General features: G+C 34.6%; 1 protein-coding gene across 1 annotated transcript; it reads right to left on the bottom strand.

The window, feature by feature from the left end:
* Positions 1-1,599: 1,599 nt before the first annotated feature.
* LOC132287152 (uncharacterized) lies at positions 1,600-24,553 on the bottom strand. Its single transcript, XM_059789672.1, has 13 exons — positions 23,991-24,553; positions 23,357-23,411; positions 22,699-22,983; positions 22,545-22,619; positions 22,403-22,461; positions 22,186-22,321; positions 18,230-18,326; positions 18,070-18,136; positions 12,476-12,574; positions 8,856-8,945; positions 8,054-8,208; positions 2,519-2,620; positions 1,600-2,149 (listed from the first exon to the last, which is right to left on the bottom strand). Exons 3-13 carry the CDS (start codon positions 22,949-22,951, stop codon positions 2,035-2,037), a joined length of 1,248 nt encoding a protein of 415 aa, XP_059645655.1. The 5' UTR covers positions 22,952-22,983; positions 23,357-23,411; positions 23,991-24,553; the 3' UTR covers positions 1,600-2,034.

Below are 24,553 nucleotides of genomic sequence, written 5' to 3' on the forward strand. Positions count from 1 at the left end.
TGGGTTCTTCCCTCTTCTTCGATGCCATCGTCGCCGGTGATTCGCAGGCGCTGTTCAAAGCTCGCCCGACCACCGCCACCTCCAATCCACAACCCAAAATCGATCAGGCTAACCCCTAATTCTTAGCCGCCATTTCGAGCTCGCCCGACCACCGCCACCTCCAATCCATAACCCAAAATCGATCTGGTCAACCCTTGATTCGCAGCCACCGTTCCGAGTTCTCCTGGCCACCACCACCTCCAATCCACAACCCAAAATCAATCCGACTCGCCTGGCCACCGCCACCTACTATATGATATATATATATATATATATATATATATATATATATATATGTAGTAATAACATTGTCACAAGGCCACAATATTGTTTTGTATATGTGTGGTGTGTGCGTGTGCGTGCGCGCGTGTGTATAGATACATATCTATGTAATTTTAAGGAGTTGGGTTTTGTGTGGCTATATGGTGGTGGAACGGCGAATTCGATAGGAGGAAGAAGAGGAAAGGTATATTTTGGGGGTAGTTTGGTCACAAAAATAGTCAACAGGAGGTCAAAGGGTAGCATAGTCATTTAACACCTCAAAAGTACTATGACCTCACCAAAATTTGACACTTGGGGTGTAAGTGAAATGTTAAACCACTAATTCAAATGTAAGTGAAATTTAAAACCAAAATGTTAATCTAGCTTAAAAATAATTTAACTTCATGGGGTGTGAGTATAATTTACTCTCTTTTATTTTTATTTTTTTATGAGAGCTAATTGAGCATATTTAGAAGGAATAAAACAATTTGGGTATTGGGCTGGGATTTTATATGTGAGTGGAAGATTTACTTTTTGTAGGGTTTTCGTATATGAGGATTTCCTTTTTGTAGGGTTTTCGTACATGAGGATTTACTTTTTGTAGGGAAGTCTTTTGCATGTGATCTAAGGTGTTTGATTACTTAATTCAACTCTTAATTGTGAACATATTAAAAGCTTATTTAATTAATTGCAATTGATAATGCAATTTGAACATCACTCAAAATTGTAAACATAATAACTTAAAATGGAGTAAAATTTTAAGTGATATCACCTATCATTGAATGCTGAAGACTGAAAATTCAATAAGATATCAAAAAATATTTGTTTTTTAATTACCACTTAAAAACTTCACTACTTCAAATTCAAAACTCTTACAATTTTCAATTCTTAATTTTCAATTTTATCAAAAACCACCTAAATCTAGGTCTCGATTTATGAACTCGTTTACAAAAAACTAACCCAACAAAAATAACCTTTGAACGTGGCTTGTTTAATAAATGAGCCTACGAATTATATTTCAGCTCGGTTGTTTACTTAAAAAATCACCCCAACAGATTCCATAGAGTCGGAGTGTGAGTTATCGTCGACCAACTCAATTTATTTGTAGCCCTACAACTAAACTAGGTATCACTAAGAGCAATACTATGATGAGGGCAATCTCACTACGAGCTCGTGCCTTCATCCAGAAGCAATGGTGATCAAATGGAGCGCCCTCATCATATCATTTATTTGATTTAAATTGTTAAGAGTGAAAGTGCACAGAAAGACGTGCACTTTCAGAAAAACATTACAGCAACGTAGAAAAAGAATATCATCCTTTCTTGTAACAGCCATTCTTTCACACAATAGGAACTTGTACAAAGCTTTTCTAACAAACAAATGGACAACCGTAGTGGCTTCACTGAACAAAAAGGGCATACACATTATTTGGGAATTGACAGAGAAAATCAACCCTTTCCTGGTAGTAGCAAGTTACACAACAGGGACTTGTACAAAGCTCTATTACTGATGAATCGTTCTCCAGGAAAAAGGGGAGCAAAAAAAGAAAAACATATTGGTGAAAAGAAAAAGAAGAGCTAATATGGACCTTTTGGTACACAGTACTTGAAGAATGGATCCCTTGTTACCAGCCACCATTCTTCGTTTCTGACGAGCCCACCCCATGATATCCACAATCAGAGAAATACCGCAAATGGCTTATGTTCTATCACCCTTCGGCCTGTTGGAGCCAAGTTACCCCTTGTTTATGTTTTCATCATTCCAAGAGGTGTTCACTGGAGGAAGTTGATATTCATCAGGTTTCAGGGCCAAAGCAAAATCAGGCAATGTTGGCGCCGTCTCCACAATTCTACAATCAAATATTTACAATATTAAGTGATGTCTAGGAGGACAAAGTTTCAGCTTACATATAGTTGTATATAACCCAGAATATGGATAATCTGATGCACATATATAATTATATACCAATGCTAGCAATTACTATTACTAATTATTATTAGCCGTATCAAGGCTGGAAGAGTAACTAGTTTCAAAGTACAGCAGAGAAAAAAATAATAATAAATAAATAAATCTGAGAAATACAATGACAGCAACCACTGATATTGCTCCCATTGGATAACATTGGTTATGAACCATTATCCACCATCCTCCGAATAAAACTAAGCACAAAGGAATTTTGCAGGCAAAAGTAAAATTAGTACACCAAAGGAGGACTTACTTTTCATGTGTGTATAAATCCCTGTTAATTCGCACTTTGCTAAAAGTGTCTTTTGGAATTTTCTCAGAAAGATACTTCATGGTTCCCCAAAGAGGTGGATTTCTGCACCAAAAATGACAATTATAGAGACATAAAACATAACATGATCAGCTATTCTAATATTAAGTGTTTACCCATAATCCTCTCCTATATTTAATAAATGGTAAAATTAATTATTTCCTTGAAAAGAAAATTGTTATCCAACAATAGAAGTTGGTCAAATGGCAGAAGATGTTACATGAACGTGAAGCCAGTATCGACAGTGTTGAAATATATAAATATTTCTATATAATTGTGAAGCAAAATCCTCCACCAATCATGGATGTGGAAATAAGAAATGCAAATAGGAAAAGGGAAGAGATACAACACAAACATATATATGGTTCGGCACTAAGGCCTACATCTATGGACAAAGAGCCACTAAGGGCTACATTTCTTTTCTTTTTTTTCCTAGTTGTACTCACACACACTTGTCTCTCCTGAAACTTGAACCCCTGACCTCCTGGAAGTAAGAGGCTGATACCGCTAGGCCACTAGCCCGTTAGTGTTACATTTCTATTATTCAGATGTGTATTTTGCTTAAGTACAAAGAGCCTATATATAGGCATGGTAAAAATAAGAATATATGGAAGGTGAACAATAGTCAAAGGAGGCACCATATTTTGGTGGAGGATTTTGCTCCGCAATTATATAGAAATATTTATATATTTCAACAAACAGCATACAATGCATTCATAATATTATGCTGTCTGCATGAAAATAAGTTAACCAAAATGGGTTATGAAATCTATCTCATTATACGAGTAAACAAATTACACTACATTGAAATAAGGTCCAGAAAACTCCTCTACAATTCATATAGAATCATCAGATTGTTTGTATTTTAGTAAAAGATGTGAAATCACTTCAAAGGTTAGGTCTGATAACATGAAGAAATACTTAACAGGCGATTTTGCTGCAAATGCACTAAAACTGCTGCACTATATATGTTCTACTTCAGCAAAATAAGACATTGGTTTACTGAACTTTTGAAAGTCACCACATGACTTTCATAGGTTTTTTTCTCAGTTGCTTTAATAGTCAAAAATTATGGATCGGACTATGTTAGGAATTTAGCAATTCTGATATTGTAATTGGTAAATTTCGTAGTATAAAACTCACCCTTATAATTTAATGATTATATGATTAGTGAGTGAGATAGAAATAGATTAGGTAGATGATTTGAGTGTGAAAACAAAGATTGCTTGAAGGAAGCTACATCAAAAGGGAAATAAGGTCTAAGATCTTCTACAAAGGGCAAATCAGTCAAAGAACTACTACAAAGTGCAATTCAGTCAAAGTACTTCTTCAAAGGGTAAAATAGTCCAAGAAATACTACAAGGGCAGAATAAATATATACATTATATTTATTTTGAGTTTCTAGAGCTTTCTACTAAATATATACGTGATATATATTTTCCTAAAGATATATAGAAGGTCAATATTGCTTAAGGATCAATTTGCTAAGAATGCTAATACTTTCCATATTATTATTTTAGCATATACTTCAGCATCAAGGATATATTTTCTAAAAGATTACATATACGCTATTTTGATAAAGTTCTAAGTTTCCTTTGATACTATATATGAATATGCATAAAGACTAAAGAGAATATACTTCTGGTTTCTTCATGCACGTTTTTGTATGCTTAATACACGTGCATAATTATTCTAAGTCGGTCACTAGTCAATGAAGTCAAAAATAGCAAGTCGTTGCTGTCTTGATCGAACCTAGCATTTCTCAATCGATCAACACCTTCACAACTTCGATCGACAGACTACGCCAATGACATCGATCGAACCTCAGCATATATCGATCGATCGAAGGCTCATTAGTTAAGATTGGCATTTTAAGTATAAAACTTAATTTCTATAGTTGAGTTGAGTTGATCATTTTAATTACTTTAATATAGTAAGTAGCTCAAGTTTAAAATGTTTTCAGAAGAAAAGATACATATGTACTTTACATGATATATATTCTTTTAAATATCTTTTCTTATATATATAAAATATAATTTTATATTATATTTTAAGTGGAATCTAAATTTACGACTTGGAAAACAAGTTTACTTGGAGACCACATCATTTGAGTAGGGAACAAGAAGGGTCCTCTATATATACTAAGTCTGAAATTCAGACTAGGTGTGCTTTGCATCATTAAGGTGCGACTCTCAAATGAAATAGCCCCAGAGTGCTTAACACTGCCAAAAGCATTCGTTTCTATGTGAGAGTTCTACTTATGTGTATCCATAAGAGAGTCTGTGTGAGACATATTTCTTATGTGAGTTGACGGCACCACACTTTATATATATACACATACACCTTATATATCTTGTGTTATTTGTTTTCACATCAATCATACATATCATAAATTCTGCATTAGATATGGTGATTATGATGTATTCATTGTGTTGACAATATTGTTGCGGTATGAGCTGAAAAATTCAACATCAACACAAGGCCAAGAAGTGCTACTTTACAAAGCCAAAATCGACCAAAAACCAAGTGGTGAAAGGATTGGTTGACAGAACGAGTCCGAGGTGAAGAAGCTGTGTGCATGGTGGGATTGATTTGGATAAATGGGATCATGTAGCGGTTAGATGGATCGGCTGGAGGATACATGGAGACTTTCTGGAGTGCTTTAGTACGGCGTTGGATGAAATAGGTGGGAGTAATCAACGGCAAGGTGAACGAGCATTGAAGGTTTGGTATCTTACTGAGTCTGGAGGTTAGCTGGTGTTCATAGTGAGTGAATTGGACTAGTTGTAACACACTTTCTTCATAGTGATTTTTCTTGGCCATGCCAAGTCCTGACTTTTTTTTTATCTACAGTTGGGGTAGGTTTTTCCTTGTAAATCTGGTGTGCAAGTCTCTTATCTCTATTTACTTTACTGCACATTTTAATTGATTATATATTGCTATGTGATTGATATATGCTGGATGTTTATTATAATGAAATCATCACATACATGTGCACAATGATTAAAAGCAATTAAATCAGATTTAGCATATCATTGTTAAGTACTTGGCTAAATATAAATCAACTAAGGGCTGGTTGAATAAGTTATTTATTTGTTTGTTTAAATCATATTTATTTGTTTGTTTAAATAAATAGTTTATTTGTTTATTCCTGATTTATTTATTTACGGGTCAATCACTTAATAAGTGAGTGATTACAAAAGTTATTTAGATTCACCAACTTACACTTGAATTAATATATCTCTGATATATTACCTTCCGCATTCAAAAGATAAAAGAAGTTTGTGTGAATTAACAAGCAAAGTCAAAACGTAAATGAAAAGTGAGAACCGACCTATTCACCCCCTCTCTAAGTCCTATCTCAAGATCCTGACCGTCGCGTTCTTGATTGTGACTGGCTTCAGTCACAGTTGAGACCTCTTCAGTTAGACTCACTCTTGAGCTAAACTAATAGAACCCGAATCATCAGAATATCAAACAAAAGACTGAAGTAAACAACATAAGAAATAAGATAGCAGACTACATCTATGTCTAAATAGGCGGAGGAGATAGTGGAGAAGAGGTGACAACTAGCTTGAGGAAAACAATACAAATATGATGTTTTTAAAGGTAAATGACAGAATTAGGATGCTAGATTAGAAATTCAAATCCCATTCTTCCTTCTAATACTAGAAAACTCCTCCTCAAGAAGGAAAAGAGATGTGAAGAGTTCTATTCCCCACCTCAATTTCAGGATGATGAGAAAGAACGGGAAGCTAGCATCCGAGAAAAGAGTGCAGTTTATTCCAGAAGGCAGAGGGACAATTTAGCACTTGCTACTCTAGTTTCGTCAATTAAAACAATATCTTCAAAAAATAACATACAACATGGAATCTCATCCTAAATTTGTCTCACTAATTCATCCATACCTAAGGCAAAAAGAATAGACATAATGCCAACCCTTGATGTACGCCTACCGTAATTGAAAATTAATTTGTTTCCTCCATAGTATACCTAACTATAGTTGCACACCCATCATGTCTATTGTGTCAATGTATCCCTCTGTGACTCCTTTCTTTTCTAAAACCCTCTACAGTAGATCTCTAGGTGCCCTATCAAAGGCTTTCACTAAATCAATAAAAGCCACGTGATCTTTCTTTTTCTCTCACTTTCTATATCATTCCATTGGTATCATCAATGAGTAAATAGCATTCATCGTAGACCTCCCTAGCATGAATCCAAATTGATTTTCTGACGCAACAATTTTCAGTCTTAACACTCTTGGTCTCTCTTCCAAAGTTTCAAAGTATGACTCATTAATTTAATATCACGATAATTAGTTAAATTTCAATGTCCTCTTTATTTAATCTATAGGTAATAAAATACTTTGCGCCATTCATCAGGCATTTTCTTAGTTGTTATTATCTTATTGAATAATTTTGTTAGCCAAGACACCCAAACTTATTCGTCACTAAGTAAATAGCCAGGACCATTCTATGTTTCCTTAAACTTTAAATAGCACCAAATCTTGTAAAACATGATTTAGATCTTGAAATATTCAAAATAGTTAGAACTCGTCACTAAGTAAATAGCCAGGACTATTCTATGTTTTCTTAAACTTTAAATAGCACCAAATCTTGTAAAACGTGATTTAGATCCTTAAATATTCAAAATGAAAATCTAATCTAAATCAGTAAGTACCAAACATTTGGTGCTTCAAGAAGAAAAATCTTGCTTGTCGAGTGGAAACCAAGTTGTTAATTGACCCATAATGATCGATAACGGGTCCTGACCCAAGGTTTTATAGTGAATGTGTTTTGCACCTACTATTGGAGACATGGGAAAGATAAATAGAATTAGGGATTTTTGTCCATTAATTATTATTATTATTTTAGTAATGTTTTAATTTAAGGATATTTTAGTACCTTAGGCTTTTAGGGTTTTATTTATGGTAGTAGGATTTGATTAGGGTTTTTCCTTGATACTTGTATGTATGTGGTTGATACATTGAGAAAGAACCTTTTGATGAATATTGAATATTATTGAGATTGAATACAGACTTCTTCCCACTCGGTCTTCTTCTTCTCCTTCTTCTTCTTCTTCTTCTTCTCTCCTCTCTCTCGTTCTACATTAATTTTGTTATCGAAGGGCCCCTACATGTACTGCATCACATAAATTTTGCTTACACATTCTAGCACACATCATTTATATATTCATAGTAGATGCAACCAAAACAAAAAATGAAAAGAAAAGAAAAAAAAGAAGGAAATTGCATTCACTAAAACCTCTCTATAATATCTGTGTTTCCTCTTCAGTTCGTTAAAAAAATAGAAAAAAGAGAAAGATGCCCTGAAAATACATTATTACCATAGAATTTCTCAACCAGAAATCATGAAATATTTTTGGTTATGAAAATAAATAAATGAATAAACAAAAAAAAAAAAAAAAAAATGATCCATCTCAATTCCAGGAGAGAAAAGGAGAGTTGCAGTGGATTACCGTGACAATGGAGGAGCCGTGTTAAAAGCTTCACATGCCTTCTTACTTTCTTTGAGATACTCGTCTGCTGCTTGCAAAGCAGATATGGCCATCCCATGCGATTTTTCTGTGTTTCCCTCATCAAGGATCAAACCATGATAGTAATACGCTGCAGCCTGGGCGGAAAAAATAAAAACTTTTTTCAAAGTAAGCAAAAAAAGTGAGAAATAAGATAACTTGCTTATAGGCTATGGCCACATCAAAGATAACTTCCTGCAGGAAACACCTAAATTTATACTCTTGTGATACTGCCCTGGTCTTAAATTGGTGTTTGTTGGCCATATAAAAGATTTTAACTTTGTTCAGAAAACTCCAAAATTTGTACTGTAGTCAAGGTATCTTTAAGTCTTATATCGGAGCCTTTTCATCAAACCACAATATATGCATGTTTCTAGCCACAAACACACGTTTTTCTAAAAATTCATGCCCCATCAAGGTAGTAAATAACATAGTGCAAAAGGCCCAATATCTTCTAACCTAGCAGGTGTGGATAAGTTCTGTCAATCACATTTCCTGGAGACTCTAGGAAGAACATTTATACACTGCTACCGTAAATTGAACTGGATCTACATGGTTCATACCCTTTGGCATTTTTCAGTGGATTATTATTATCTATAAACAAAAAAAAAAACAAGGGATCTGTAAATGACAATAACTACAATATGAGCAGATGAAAAAATAAGGCTGATAAGTGACCAAAAAAAAAGTGAAAAATGACAACAGCGAAAGGATCCAGAAATCAGCAAAAGCAACCAAAAGATACCTTTGCTTCAATGTACTTCCATTTTACAAAGAGCAGATGTTTTTCTCCCCAGCCATTCGACAAAGGTTGGTTCATAATGTTGTCTTGTGCCTGCAAAGCAAATAGCAAAAATGAAGCAAATGGTATGATATGGCTAATTAATTCATAAGACACTATGGTGGTCAACCAGAAAATTTCACGTAATTATGTGGAAAATAAATAAATGAGATGGAGATAAGAAATTTTCATGATTATTTAGTGATGCTACAAGAAATATCATCATTTCCTTCATCCCTATCACATAATAAGTAGAATACATCCTAAATTACTTTCCTTTTAAATGTGATGTATGAATATCAAGCCAAAAACAACCCCTCCCCCCAAACCCCCAGCACCCCAAAAGGAAAATATATATATATATAATAAGAATCGGAAAAGAAAAATAGACTAAAAGTCTGAAGAGTCAGGGCAAAAGAGTCTTTGGAGGTAACCAAAGAACAAGAGGACGAAGAAAATTTTTGGGGTGTTGCGGTGGTTGGGTTTTTTTTCTCAGGGGTGGGTGGGTGGTAGAGGGGAAGAAAGAAAAGGAATCAACTTTTAAAATTGTTAGTGTTGACTTCTTGGTTCACAATTGGATATTGAGCCACCTACTAGAGATGGGCAATCAAAACAAAACACTCCATAATCTACTTGTTAGTGGTGACCCAAAACAAATGGAAGATTTTTCAAAGCACAGTAGCAATCTTCGAACAACATTTAACAAAGCTTGTTAATAACTGAGCATTAGTTTGAAAACTTCAAATCAAAACAATAGACCTAACATAATAGGCAACACAAGAAAGCAGAACAGTATGCCAACTACATCATGCAAAACTTGAAGAATAATACAAAAATTGCCTTATCCTACATTGAAAGCATTTTGAAGCAACTGAAGAAATGAATGGGTTGATATAGAATGTAAGCTGAGCATCTAGTGAGCAGGTATGTGTCAATTTTTGTCGTTGAACAAGTTAGATTCTTCAAAAATATGCAAGAAGTCTCAATTACAAGTTTACAACTACAAAAGCCTAATTCTACTTATTCCTAGTTGGCATCCAGCCTATCATCCATGTCCATCCCATCTCTTCCATGTTTCTCCATCTTTGTCTGTCTTTCTCATCTCCCACTTTTAATGCTTTCTATCTTGGTTTCATCTCTTTCTCATAAATCTCTCGTTCAGCCGAAGTTGAAGACGAACAACTGCTTTCACTCTCACTCTCTCTCATCCACCAGAGATCCCAAATTGGACATCAGAGGCGGCAAAGGACATCCCAAATCAGACATAAGAGGCGGCAGAGGAGATTGTAATTAGTGCATGGGTTCCCATCTCCATATATCCCTCTGGGTGTATAAATATATGTATTATATCTGTCTAATAATATCTATTGATCACTGTATTTTTCTCCAATTATACATATATAAGCAATTATTAGAAGAAAACAAAAAATGCAAATGGGCCTAGTTGAGTAGAGCTCGAGATTGGTTGAACGATGTCAAGCCAAGCTTGTTCCAACACGAGCCAAGGTTGAAGACTTCTCTGATCTAAGGAGCCAAGCACAAACAATCCAAAGCTCAGCACAATTCGTTTATAGATTTACAACCTGCATAGCTTAACTAAGAGATCCTGGTGAAGTGGAAGAAAATGGGGATAACACAAAAAGAAAAGAAAAAATAGAAAGAAAGTAAAAAAGACAAAAGAAATAACTAAAAATCAATTACTAGTAGAGGAACAAAATAACAATAAACCACCCAGGAACCCAAAGGGCACAACCTACACATGAGGGCACAACCTACAAATGTGGAAATGACCTTGAGGGGGGGGGGGGGGGGGGGGGGGGTGTGGGTTTGAATATGTATCCTTTGCTCGATTTAAATGTTTTAAGTTCACAAATTATTGAATTACCCAAATCAATTAATCAACCAACCACGAAAGTAACTAAGCAATAGCAAGCAAATAAAACAACGGATTTTTTATGTCAGAAACTGAAAGAGAAAAACCACGAGACCCTAGTAGGCTTGTATAGAGTCCGACAACCCACTAAATAGAAGAAAGAGTACAGCATCAGCCAGTAAATCCAAACTCTTACTAGAATCATCACCCATTCACCTCTAATGTACAACATTCCCAGCTAAACACGAGTCACATGACTCCACCTTGAAATCACCAGTACACTGCTCTCAACATCAAAGCAATCACTCACCACAATCCGCTCTTCTTTATTGGTGATTGTAAGCCTACCCAAAAACTCTGCAACAGCAAGCAACTATGATCTCTAATGCTAATTGTTCTTCAAAAAATTTCAGTTGAAACTTGAATGTACAGAGGAACCCATGAAACTTGATATGCTCAATTTCTCAAGTGTGTGTGGGTATAAACTAGTTTAAACTCAGAAAACAGAACTTTTAGAAACAAAAAGGTGTTTGTAAGACCAGCTCATTATCTCCAATGCAACCAATCCTGATTACTTTATTCAATCTCCATATTCCCCTATATTTCTTCGCACTAAAACTCATTGAAAAGGTGTTTATATATGTGCCTAAAAACCAATTTTTTTTTTTTTCTTTTTTTTTTTGATAAGTAAAAACAAAAACCATAATTTAAGTCAAAAGAATATATAAACAAGTTTGAAACTTTTGGATAAGTCAGAAACAACTAGGACACTTTTCGAAACTGTAAAAACACTAAATTTTCACGAGGAGCAGGATCATGAGTACCAGTGTTCAGGACTCTACGAGGTAAAGTACATGTGTTCTCAGTAGTACTCAAATCTCTATGATGTTGAGTATCAATAGTCAAAGGTTAAGTATCAGTTCTCAACTTACTATTCCAAAAAGGGAGGAATAACACTCAAAATCACTTGGCATACTTCCCATGTAGGAACACTTATAACATTGAAATAAATCAAACCAAGTTTCTGAAACACTTTTTCGAAAATCATAAAAGAAAACACTGTCTCCAAAAGGCCCACCCATTTTCAAATGGAATTCAAACTCCAATAAAGAAAATTATAAATCGGTCAAGCTTTTGACACAAAATTCCAACCACAATGATACTAAGTCCTAACACTTGGTAATGGAATCCAATGTTAAAGGACCATGAATTACCAATGCATTTTAAGAACCTTACATAAGACCTAATGGCCACTCATTTCTAGCGACTGAAACATTTGGGTGTGTTACAGATTGTAAATGGAAAATATGCTAGCTTAAGGAGTGAAATGGTTCTTGCAAATATGCAGATGCCTTTTTGCGAGATCCTCAAAGTGAGTTTCAGTAAAAAAAACACACATAGTAAGAAGAATTAAATGCAGCCATCAACTGAAATCACTTATCTTGACGTGTTTCCTACATGCGTCAATGTCTTTTATATGGGTAACATTGAAGTAGCATAATTGGTATTTCATCTTGTTTACAATGGCATAAAAAAATAAAATAAATAAAAAAAATAATAATAATTAAAAAAAACACGAACCAAAAAGACTGGTGCTACATCATAGGCATGATAAATTGATTGTAAACCCCAAGGGCTTCATGGTAGTAATGAAACATCCTTGGTATGTCAGATCTTAGGAAAAAATGGTGAAAGAGTGATGAAGTAATACCTGCTGCCAGTACTTTACCATCTCACATGCAAGCCTTCGTTTCACTGCAAGTGTGGCTTTGGTACTATCAATTGCGACACCAAGTTGGATATCAACACCCTAATCAGACGTTTGAAATCAGCAAAAAATAAACAGAACAGTATAGTGGCCCATGTAATCTCTACTTTCAGAAAAGTTCAACAATTTGTTCTTCAGTAAGAAGCCAGTGCAAGATGCATGTGGACCACTCAACTTGATCAATTGATTATATGATCTATGTAAAGAGTAGGTAAAATTGAATATCTAAAGTACAGAATCAGTGCAGAAGCCAATCATTTATAATAAATGACTCACTTGCAGAAACGAACAATAATTTACAATGGTAAGTCAATCCCTTAAGAGTTTTCCACTGATGTCGAGTCACTAATACCCAACAAGGCAAGAGCCATTTCTGAAATATATCTTTTAACCGATAAGGGAAATCAAGTAGAATAAAAAATAACCATATTAGACAACTCATTCATGATGATGAATGTTACCTTGCCATATTGTTAGGCATATCACGGGTAGTTTATTAGGACCAACAGCATTTTAACTTTTTCACTTATTTGCAAACTGGCATTAGTAAGATAATGTTAAGCGCATCAAACATTAAAGGAAACGGACCAACAATATGATTCTGTAAGATAAGTATAAATCATATTTTTAAAAGGATTCACTGACATCCTCTAATATGACATGAGTTGGCTCAAGTCTCTAGTGAAATAATTTACTAGCACAGAAAATAACTGTGTTATTTCATGATGCATTATTTGCCTAGGCAAAGTGTCGTATTATTCAATGAAGACTTAGCAGAAGTAATTTTGTATCTGTCTAAGATGGACACAAAGTTGAACATTGGAATATTGCCACATCAAAGGTCTTACAAAATAGCTTGTGTAAAGATAGGAGAAGTAAAGATAACATAACAATGCCTTGTTTCTTTTTCTATTGAAAAAAAATGTTTGGATAAAGTCTTTAATTATGTTGTGAAAATGGAAGCCTTTTTTTTTTTTTTCGGTAAATAGGAAATGGAAGCTTTCCATCAATTGTTGTGAAAGACCATAATAGCTTGATAACAAACTGCCCAACTAGGAAGATATTGATGCCTTCTTTAATGCTTCGTTTGGTACGAAGGAAGGAAGAGGGGAGGAGGGAAAATAGGAAGGAAGAAACAAACTTCCTTCATTTGGTAGAGAGGAGGCAAGGAGAGAAGAGAAAAGAGGATGGATGGGTCATCTTTGCAAACTGGCATTAGTAAGATAATGTTAAGCGCATCAAACATTAAAGGAAACGGACCAACAATATGATTCTGTAAGATAAGTATAAATCATATTTTTAAAAGGATTCACTGACATCCTCTAATATGACATGAGTTGGTTCAAGTCTCGAGTGAAATAATTTACTAGCACAGAAGATAACTTTGTTATTTCATGATGCATTATTTGCCTAGGCAAAGTGTCGTATTATTCAATGAAGAGTTAGCAGAAGTAATTTTGTATCTGTATAAGATGGACACAAAGTTGAACATTGGAATATTGCCACATCAAAGGTCTTACAAAATAGCTTGTGTAGAGATAGGAGAAGTAAAGATAACATAACAATGCCTTGTTTCTTTTTCTATTGAAAAAAAATGTTTGGATAAAGTCTTTAATTATGTTGTGAAAATGGAAGCCTTTTTTTTTTTTTCATGTAAATGGGAAATGGAAGCTTTCCATTAATTGTTGTGAAAGACCATAATAGCTTGATAACAAACTGCCCAACTAGGAAGATATTGATGCCTTCTTTAATGCTTCGTTTGGTACGAAGGAAGGAAGAGGGGAGGAGGGAAAATAGGAAGCAAGAAACAAACTTCCTTCATTTGGTAGAGAGGAGGCAAGGAGAGAAGAGAAAAGATGTTGGATGGGTGGGTCATCTTTGCTCCTTCACAAATTTTCATCCCTCCAAATATGGACGGAAGACACGAAGGAAGAAAGGCAAGGCTGTTATAAATGCTTTTAAATTACAAAACTTTCCTTGTAATTAGCACTCTCTCTTTCTTCTCTCCTAACAAACAAAATAAGGTATTGTCTTATTCTCTTCTCTTCCATCCAACCAAACAAAAAGAGGGAAGGACGCAATCTCTTCCCTACAGATGTTTCATTCATCTCTTCTTCTCTCTCTTCCATCCAATTTTCTTCCTTCCTACCAAACGGAGCATAAGGATGGATATAAGGTGGTTCTAGCTCCAATTTAAAATGAAGAGGAAAGTTTATTCGAGTGCCAGCCACTTTTTAAAATGAGTTTAATGCTAATGGGCAGGAGCAATAGCAAGCCATTCTTGCTCTAAAGATGGCACTCATGGAAGAACTTAAAGAAGATTTTCCTATTGTCTTATTAGAGGCTGCCTCCAAAAAGAATGTACTCAACACTATATTGATTTGATACCAAAGCAAGTCTACCAAACTCGCCCCAAAAGTTACTAAATGAGTCTGAAGTAACACCAACTCCAACAGCAAGTTGAGCTACTGAATAAAGGATTTATCAAGGAATCCATGAGCTCATATGCAGTTCTAGCGCTCCTGATTCCAAAGAAAGATGAGGCATGGAGAACATGTGTTCACCGTAGAGTGATCAATGATATAACCATAAAATATTTCCTTCCAATTGCGCAGCGAGATGATATGTTATACAAGTTACATGGAGCAGAAACGTTCCAAAATTGATCTTAAAATAATTTTCATCAAACCAGAATTTGTGAAGCTGATGACTGATGAGTTGGAAGGCAACATTGAAAACTGAACGTTGGTTTTAAGAATAGATGGTGATACCCTTTGGTTTGCCAAATGCACTAACCATCTTCAAGGTTTTAATGAATCAAGTTTTGAAACGGCCATTGGGAAATTTATAGTGGTATACTTCAATTATATTTTGAGTTCCAGCCCATCCAAAAAGTCTCACTTATTACACCTGTATTGGATGGGTTACATCAGAAAAAACTCTATTCTGATCCAATCAATTACCTATTCTTTGATGTTTTTGAGTTTAGTGAGTTGGGTTATAATGTAAGTTCAGATGAATCAGTTTGGATGAAAGTGTTACAGGCAATGCAACTGCTACACAAGTTGAAAAGCAGTTAATAAATTAAAGAGAACAGAACTTTAGTTACTGTCCTAGCATTAAAAGAATCGGGAAAATCTTTGAGGCGGAGGATATGGAATCCATGCCAAGTGCAAAGAGTATGTGTACAAGAAAAAGGCATGTTAAAGCTTCCAAGTAGAAATAGCGATGGTTTACCTAAGTAAGGTCTCAATGACTCTCATTCAGAATTCAAATTGAATCATCAGAAAGATTGAAGAAAATGCTTATAAAATGGTCTGCCTTAACACTTGGGCATGGGCATTGATCCTACATTTGCCTCATATACATATATAAAAAAATATATACATATATAAATATGAGTGTATAGATATATATATATATATCCATACCATGAGGGTAATAAAGAACAATTACAAATCAGCACTAAAAGTTACTCCGAGGAGGTGGACTGATGAAGACAGTTTCATGGAATCTTAAAATGTGTCTTAATAAATGAAAAATCAAAGAGTCAATCTTGTTTTCATAAAAAGTAGTATTTGAGGTCTGAAAATACGAGGTGATAGTTTATTTTATTTTTTTTATAAGTGAAAAATACTAGGTGCTAGTTTATGAAAGTGAAAGCATCATTTAATGTTGTGTGAGAGTACCAAAAGTCATTTTAGGGAAGTTCTGGAGGTCATTAATAATTGTTTATAGGACAACACTCCTACTCTGCTCTATCAAGTTTTCTCCAATACAATACAATTCAGTGTTTTATGCTTTTCTTAGCTTGTTGGTTGTTCTTCAATTCTAAGGATTTTCCTAGATTTCCCATAAATATTCGACTCTGAAAGTGATTGGAGTAATACCCATCTTTACATACTGTTGGAGAATATTATTATAGGAATTAGGAACCCTTACTTAAAGTACTCATTGACAGAATATTGCTATGAGACTTGTTGACAATTATGTATTTGACTTTCTGTGTAATTCATTTATTATAAAATACTTGTAAAGCAAGAATCCTTGTAGAGCAAGTATTTTCTATTCTCTAGCTACAAGTCCATCTCATTTCACCTATAAATAGAGGTGATCATTGTATACAAAAATCAAGAGAGTATAATAAAGATACGTAGATCTTTGGGCTTTGTGTGCCATGGATGCAAGCCCCAGTAGCTGAACCACATATATCCTTGTGTTCTTCGTTTTCTACTTCTCTTTTCAATTTTGACAATTGTAACTTGTAAGTGGAACTCTCTCTCTTTATTTGCATCATTTAATATTTATATAATTATTAAAAATTAACACATTTGAGGGTCACAAGATAAGAATCGTGAGTTACAGAAAGTGCAGCTTTGATTATGCCTAGGCTTGTGAGGCATATAACATTTAAAGCTTCAAAGAATTAAGTATGCAACCCTGAAGACAAGTCTTCCAGCAAACCAAAAATAATTTTTTAAGAACTTCAAGTAACACAGCCCCATGCCAATAGTATATATAATTATTTGTTAATGACAGTGTTGTCAACCATTTACTTGCACCTTTTCTTTCTTTTACCTTGTATTTTAATTATATTTTTCATAATTTGTTTTTTGGATCACCCACTAATACAGTGTACAAGGGTATTATAGAAACCGTTGTTGGCACTTCACTTTAGCATTACCTATAATTAAAGGCGCTCAAGATTAGTTATGATATGCATGAACTGATAGAACCATTAGTATAGGTTTCCAATGCTTCAACCGTATTCATGGTATTCCCTACTTTAAGCTGCTAAACAGTAAAAACAGGAACCTGTAACTACCAAAATTTTGTTATTCATGTTTCATCCTCGATCTAAGAATTGTAGTCCAACTTGTTGTATTTATAGAAAATGATTGAAGTAAGTTGTTCTATAAAATTCCAATTAATTTATATTGTGCATGCTCCTCATTCAATCTAGGTCTGGCCTGCGGACATTAGTTCAAAATTTTCAATGAAACAAGCTTTTTTTTTTCCTAGGCAAAGCGAAAAGGAAAATATCCAAGAAAATTGGCATTGCAGAAAAAGGAAAAAAAAAAAAACCTTTCGAGGCAGTTGACTAGTCTTTTGCAAAGATAATTGAAGATAGAAGTAGCAGACCAGGTAATAAGTCCCTCTCCCCTCCAAAAAGTTACCCGTCCATCTACCTCCCACGATTACAGTAGGATCCCTCCTAATTATTATTGGAATAAGAATTTGTGGTTAGTTAGAGTGAGTTACACTGGTACCTTTGGTTTCATTATGCTCATTGTTTCCTCCTAAATATTTTTGGGTTGTTTCAGCTAGCCACTCAGGTTCTCAGTGATTTTCTTGTTTTGGGTGGCACCAGAGCTTTGCTCATATGCTTGATTGGGATCCTACTGCATATCCCAATCTTCAGTTTGGTGAAACAAGGTACTAGATCCAATCCAAAAATTCACAATTGTTCATCTTTTGGTGATTAATCTGAACAAATTAATAGTTCAACTGCGACCAGCCAAGGAATGAGCAAGTACCTGTCCTAATGCTTGAAGGCAGAGTGCACGTAGAACTCCTTCAGCTAAATCAACAGGTAGATCTCTCCTAAAATCAAGAAAACAATCAAAAGGGTTATCAGCATAACAGTAATTCATGCACGAGATGATAGGTATCTGCACAAGTCTTTCATCAATGAACCTGAGTTGAGTGGGCAACTGCGGGAGAACATGTTTGACAGCACAATCCAAGTACCCAGCTGCCTTCAAGAAAATATCAATTGAAGCTCGCCTGCTCTCTGTTACAATTAATAGCAGAACCAGCAAAAACATAAAAAACCATGTGAAGCATAATGACACATAAATGAAAGCTTATCCATGAAAGAAACTCTTGAGCTCACTAAAATATAAAATCTAAGGATACTTCTAGTAGCAAGACTATGCCTCCCCTTAGAACATGCCAACAGAATAACAAATGATATAATAAACTCATCAACCAACTTCTTAAAAGTTAATCAAGTCATCTACCAGACAGAAAACTATCCAAACTCTTTTAAGAATACCAATAAGCTTCTACAAAACACTGAAGACTTACTTAAAAAAGAACAGAAGCATTTCACAACGTAAATGAAATACAACAAACAAATACCTGTTCATTTCACCAAATTTCTACACTATGAACTATAAATTAGATTATAATCCATATGTAACTAGATTAGATTGTGCACAATATATACTTCTTTTAATAGAACAGCAATAATGAATTCTTTTTGTTTTTTATCATGGTACCACAGCAAATAGGTCAGCCATACACTACACACTTTTTATTGCAACCACTCAACTCCCAACAACTATCTTTTCACCACACTTAAGGCCAAATCTCTCTCTCTCTCTCTCTCTAAATATATATATATATATACTGCTTTTCCATTTCAGATTATTTAATAAAAAAATTCCACCTTATTTGAGTTACAGGACCCTGGTGCCTTTGGAGCTCACTAATGCAACCAACAGAGATGATTCCTATCAACATAGTTTCGAGTATCAAAACCTTGACATCATGTGGCCAAATTTAAAGACAATTTTGTTTGTGAGAATGCCAAAATATTTTTAGGAGTATCAAAAACCTTGACATTCTATGACCAATTTAAGAAAGACTAATAATGGCAGAAACCATTTAAGGACTTTGTTGCTCATTTGAGTCTAATTTTCATCCAAAACGACCCAGGTAGGACTGCAAATGAATCAAGTTGTTCATGAAAATATGAGGCTAACCTTGTTTCAAGCTCAACCCGTGTCTTTTCATAGAAAATAAACCGAGCTGGAGCTCATTTCTGGGACTCGCTTATTAAACGAGCATAGCCCAAACAATATTCAACTTGACTTGTATAGGCTTGAAAACAGAGGCTCGCAAACACGTGACTCTTATAGGCTCATCTGATCAATAAATGTCATATAGTTGTATAATTTATTTTTTTCCGCCTTTTGCAATTTTGACAAGTTCTATACCTATTTATTGATAAATAGAAGTACATAGTCATTGAGTTGTTCTCTAATGAGCCTGATCAGATCCTCAGCTAAGCCCAAAATAATGAGCCAAGCTCAAACTATCTCAAGCTCAACTCCCGGGCCCCAACCACTAGTTTTAGGGGTGGCAAAGTTTGACACAACCCGCCAACACGACTTGAACACGACACGAGTTAAGCGGGTTTGGGTTGACCTTAAACAGGTTCGGGTAATAAACGGGTCGACACAATTAACTCGTTTAGTTAATCGTGTCGTGTTTGGGTTGAGGGGTTCAACCCGTTTAATTATAAGTGTCATAAAAAAATTTCTATTGAAGTTCTAAAATAACTATCTAAACTTGCATCTTCTAATTTATTTTTTTGTAGCTCAGAGATTATTTAGTAATTTGGTTGGATTGAAACTTATATTTTTCTAGTATCTATTATTTGATTGAGTATTATTAATAATTTAAATAATATAATAATTCATTTTATTAAATAGGTCATTAAATGGGTTACACGTGTAACCCGTTTAATAAACATGTCGGGTTAGTGTTGAGGGTTTCTGACACGATTATTAAATGGGTCGTGTTCGGGTTAAACTGTTTTATATAATACCTCTACATCAATACGACACGATTACGACTCGCGAACACGAATTGCCACCCCTCAGTTTTGTGGCCCATTAGAGACTTACCCTTCTCTCGAATTTCCAACCAGATGATTACCACCTACAATAACTAGCAGCACAAGTACTTTTTAAACCATAATACAACTAATTAAAACACCATAAGACCACCTTTGAGCAAAAAAAACCATTCTGAACTTTTTCTCCATGAATTTGAGGGAACTATGAGCATGTTTGGAAGCAATGGGACAATGTGAATGATAGGAACAAAATACAGAAATCACAACTGATTTTAATCTCATTGCAGTATTCTAGGAATAATCAGGTCGACCAACACATATTTAGATTATACTTCATTTATTTTTGTAAGATGAAAAATTATGCACCCCTCTTTTAACATTATATATATAGAGACTTGTAAAGCCACGCTGTTTGTCATTCTTTATTAGCTTCAAATTAGTTTACAAGTTAACAGCACGTGAAACATGTGAACAATGATGATGCAACTGCATAATACACATAGTTCCACAATCACCAAAAATTGACCAACTACTAATTTTTCTAAAAGAAATTATTTTTATTTATTTAATAAATAGGCAAATTTGCAGTTTGACAGAGGAATGCCCATCCAAAACCCTAATATGAAACAAACTCCTAAAAGCCTAGGTAATTTGTGAAAGGTGATTAGCTCTAAGCGAGATCAAGATTCACAGTTACCCATCTTAGACCCTAATGTGAAACAAAATCCTAAAAGCCAAGGTAGTTTCTGAAAAGTAATTGGCTTCAAGCAAGATTGAGATTCATGGTTACATAATGCCCAAAATCTTGATCAGTAGTACTGTGTAGAAACTTTCCCTCACTGATTCATTCTGGTGATAAGCAACACCACTGTAGCATGTAGTGTAGCATCTAGCATTTGATAACGGAACAACAATTATACAAAAAGGGCGAAATACACTCTATTTTTGTCCTCTTCTTACCTCACCTCCCCATTTCTTCTCTCTGTCCTTCAATGAAACCATTGATCCTTCACTTTTATCTACGTTTATCTTATTTTGAGTTCCTTGGCTTGCAACCTAATGACTGAGTGGAGATTATCAGATTTCTCTACTTCACCCTATATAAAGTTTATCTCTCTCTTCTTTTCTTTTTTTTTTTTTTATTCTCATGAAATATTTGGTAGATTTTAGAGTACAAGCATTTCTCTAATCAAATCTATAAATCATAATATATAAATTGCACTCTTATATTTGTTTCATTAATTTTGATCAAAGACATTAACCTCTTCAATCTAATTTATATTGGTGGTACATTACCCTTCAATTTGATAAATCGGTTAAAAACTACAAATTATGTTCTTGTAACCAAAAACATAATATTCATGCCTGTAATTTGTATTGTGTTTATGTAATCTAATTGGTGTGTAATTTGAATAAAATTCCATTAATGATTGTCACTGTTTAAAAAATAAAACCATTAACTGATTGTTTCTTTGTAATTTAATTGTAAAAATTATCACAATAGGTTTGTGTTAGAGCTATAAAATGTATTTCAAGGCAATAAAACTAATCAAAATCATACTTCTATTCCTTTCTTTTTTATAATTTCTCAATGATTCTGCAGAATTCTTAAACCCCTAAATGGTTTTAGTTTACATCATCTGGTACCGATGTCTGATACTAATCAAATAATCTACAATTATATCAATGGCTGACTGCTAGCGACCATGATTTCACATCATGCAGAATACCATGATTTCACATCATGCTGACATAAAACAATGAATGCTGACACACCAAATATAGTATTGTTACAGGAATGCACTGCATACACACACACGGGAAAATTTGTAGCAGATCAAAAAGGCATGCAAACACCATTTTCCTAATCTTTGTTGCAAATGTGCCTCATCCATACGAGGTTTACATACAATATTTTATCTTATTTATTTATTTATTTATCATCATCATCTCGTATTGGTTCCATCTAGTATCTGCAGTACAAAAATTGGCAGTAAGTACCCACCTTCTGATACTTTTGGTTGGTAACCATCAGCAGATGTTCTTGGAAGAAGCAGTAAGTTAGCTTGTGATAAGGACAGCGTTGCCATCAAGTGCAAAACTGACAGCACCTCATACCAAGCATTAGAAATTGCTGTCTCCTGAAAATTCAGAAATTCATATCAAGGTGAGAGTTCCTTTGAATGGAGCAAAAGGATGTCAAACTGAAATTTTAGTCTCACCTCTGCATCATCCTCTTGATTAACCCAAACAAACTGTACCTTATGTTGAAGTGGGCTTCCTGCACAAAACACACGGGCAATAGTCAGCTCTAATCTTAAACAGAGAACAATTCTTCTGGAATTGATGCTTCTCAAGCTTTACCATCTTTAACTAATCCCAAAAGAACTGGCAAATAATCCTCGAGAGCCTGATGAAGATCTGTCAATGTCGAACCTCCTGTAGCCAACAACTGAAGTATTAATATTAAGAGTTATACAAACAATTAAAAAAGACATCCAGTTTGTTGATGACTAACCATGCTGAGTGGCAGTTCGTCGTCTTGTTCTTGTAATCGTTGGAGCTTCTTGGCCGGCCATTACAACTATCCGGGTTCTAAGAGCAGAAAGGCGTTCCACTAAACTTTTAGACAAGTGATCACTGAGTGACTCAGAGAAATCTACAGGTTTAGGGATCCGTAAGCCAGGAACAAAAACAGAAACATCCCCAATGTTTCCTGGACGCCTTCTATTTCCACCAGAATCAGTTGGAGTCGATAGTAGGCATCCCATATCCCCAAATTTTGTATATCCCAACCCAAGTTCTACAACAAAGTCAACAGTTTGAAAATAGCGACACTGAATCAAACAAGCAGAGAAAGAAGGAAAACCACTGACAGAAAAAAAAATATAAAAATTGCAGGATACAAAGATGGAAATGAAATAAATTGAATTCCAAAATTGGAAGTTCAAGTTCGAAGGATGTAGACAATGCTCACAAGGAAAGTACAAAATTAGCAGTAAACAAGTCATAAAGTGACCTTAATAAATGATCAACCAACAAACCAGTCGGCTACTCACGAGCAGCCCACCGCTTTTCTAGGTTACCAGAACTCTGTCCTTAACATTACAGCAAAAGACAACTCGCCTTATATTTTAGGAAGTTACTATGAATAAAAAAGATAGATCTTCTCTCACCTTGTACTATTTTTTATCAAATTTTCAGCTGATGGGTCAAAACTTCTAGCTATCTCTGCACAAAGTGTATAAAAAACAAGTGAGATCAAAAAAAGAAAGAAAGAAAAAAAGCAAGAAAATCACATGAAAGGCGTGACAGCTGACAGTTGATGCGTTATAAATTAACTTCTAAAGCAATTAATTCAAATCACTAGAAAGGACTGTTACAAAAAGAGAAGCAATACCAACAGATCAAAAGCTTACAACTTGTGCACTTTGTGCACAAGTCTATCAACATCAATATATATATATATATATAGCTTCTAAATCAACTAGGATTGTGAGTAAAGGATGACAAAACCAAATTGCATACGCAAACGTAGAAGAAAAGCAAAACCATATGTTTTGATGAATTTGAATCAACCAAATATTAAAATTCCCCACACCCATAAACATTGAAATCGCCTACACAAGGGACTACCAACTGGGTCGCCATTAGAAGAAATTAAACACACCCAAGAGAGAGAAAGTGTGTTTGGCGTGAAGGAAATGTAAATTGAAGATGAATTGTACAGAAGGAAAAATAGAATTGAAGAAATTCAAAGCAACTATGTAATACACAAAAGTGATCTGGTGTGTGAAAATGGAGTAATACCTTGTGTAAAACAGCTGACCCAAATCTTTCCATCAAAGCTATAATTATTTACTATTGCAGATTGAATTTGTGATGCAAAAGAATTAACACAGCCCTCAATCAAAACCCTAGAAAAAAATTAACTAACTTTGCCAAGTCTCAAAAGCTAGTGATCGGCGGAATTCAAAATTAAGAATCCGTCGCCATAAACAGAAAGGCTAGAGAGAGAGAAGAGAGAGAAAGCCTTGGAAGATGAAGTGGAATTGTTGATGAGTAGTAGCAAGTAGAGAGAATTTTTCTTCTTTGTTTTGGTAAGTAGTCGGTTTATACTTCTAGAAAGTTAACAATAATAAAACAATACTAGCGTTTAAATGGCGCCGAACGGAGCCTTTTTAAAGGGTCTCTCTCCAAGTCTCTCTCTCTCTCGTTTCTCTCTCTAAGGAGCTCTCTCTTTCTGTGTGTTGTTCTCCCCTCTTTCTTTTTTTGTTTTCTTTCTCCAATGGCAGATTTTTAGATCTCTTGGACTTTGGAGTCCCAAAAGAACTCTTTTCTCCTGTCTCTCTCACAACCGAAAAGAAAGATTG

Source organism: Cornus florida, unplaced genomic scaffold, assembly GCF_030987335.1.
Source record: "Cornus florida cultivar Cherokee Brave unplaced genomic scaffold, ASM3098733v1 CherokeeBrave_3.0.0_Hap2_Chr11, whole genome shotgun sequence".
Classification (NCBI taxonomy): domain Eukaryota; kingdom Viridiplantae; phylum Streptophyta; class Magnoliopsida; order Cornales; family Cornaceae; genus Cornus; species Cornus florida.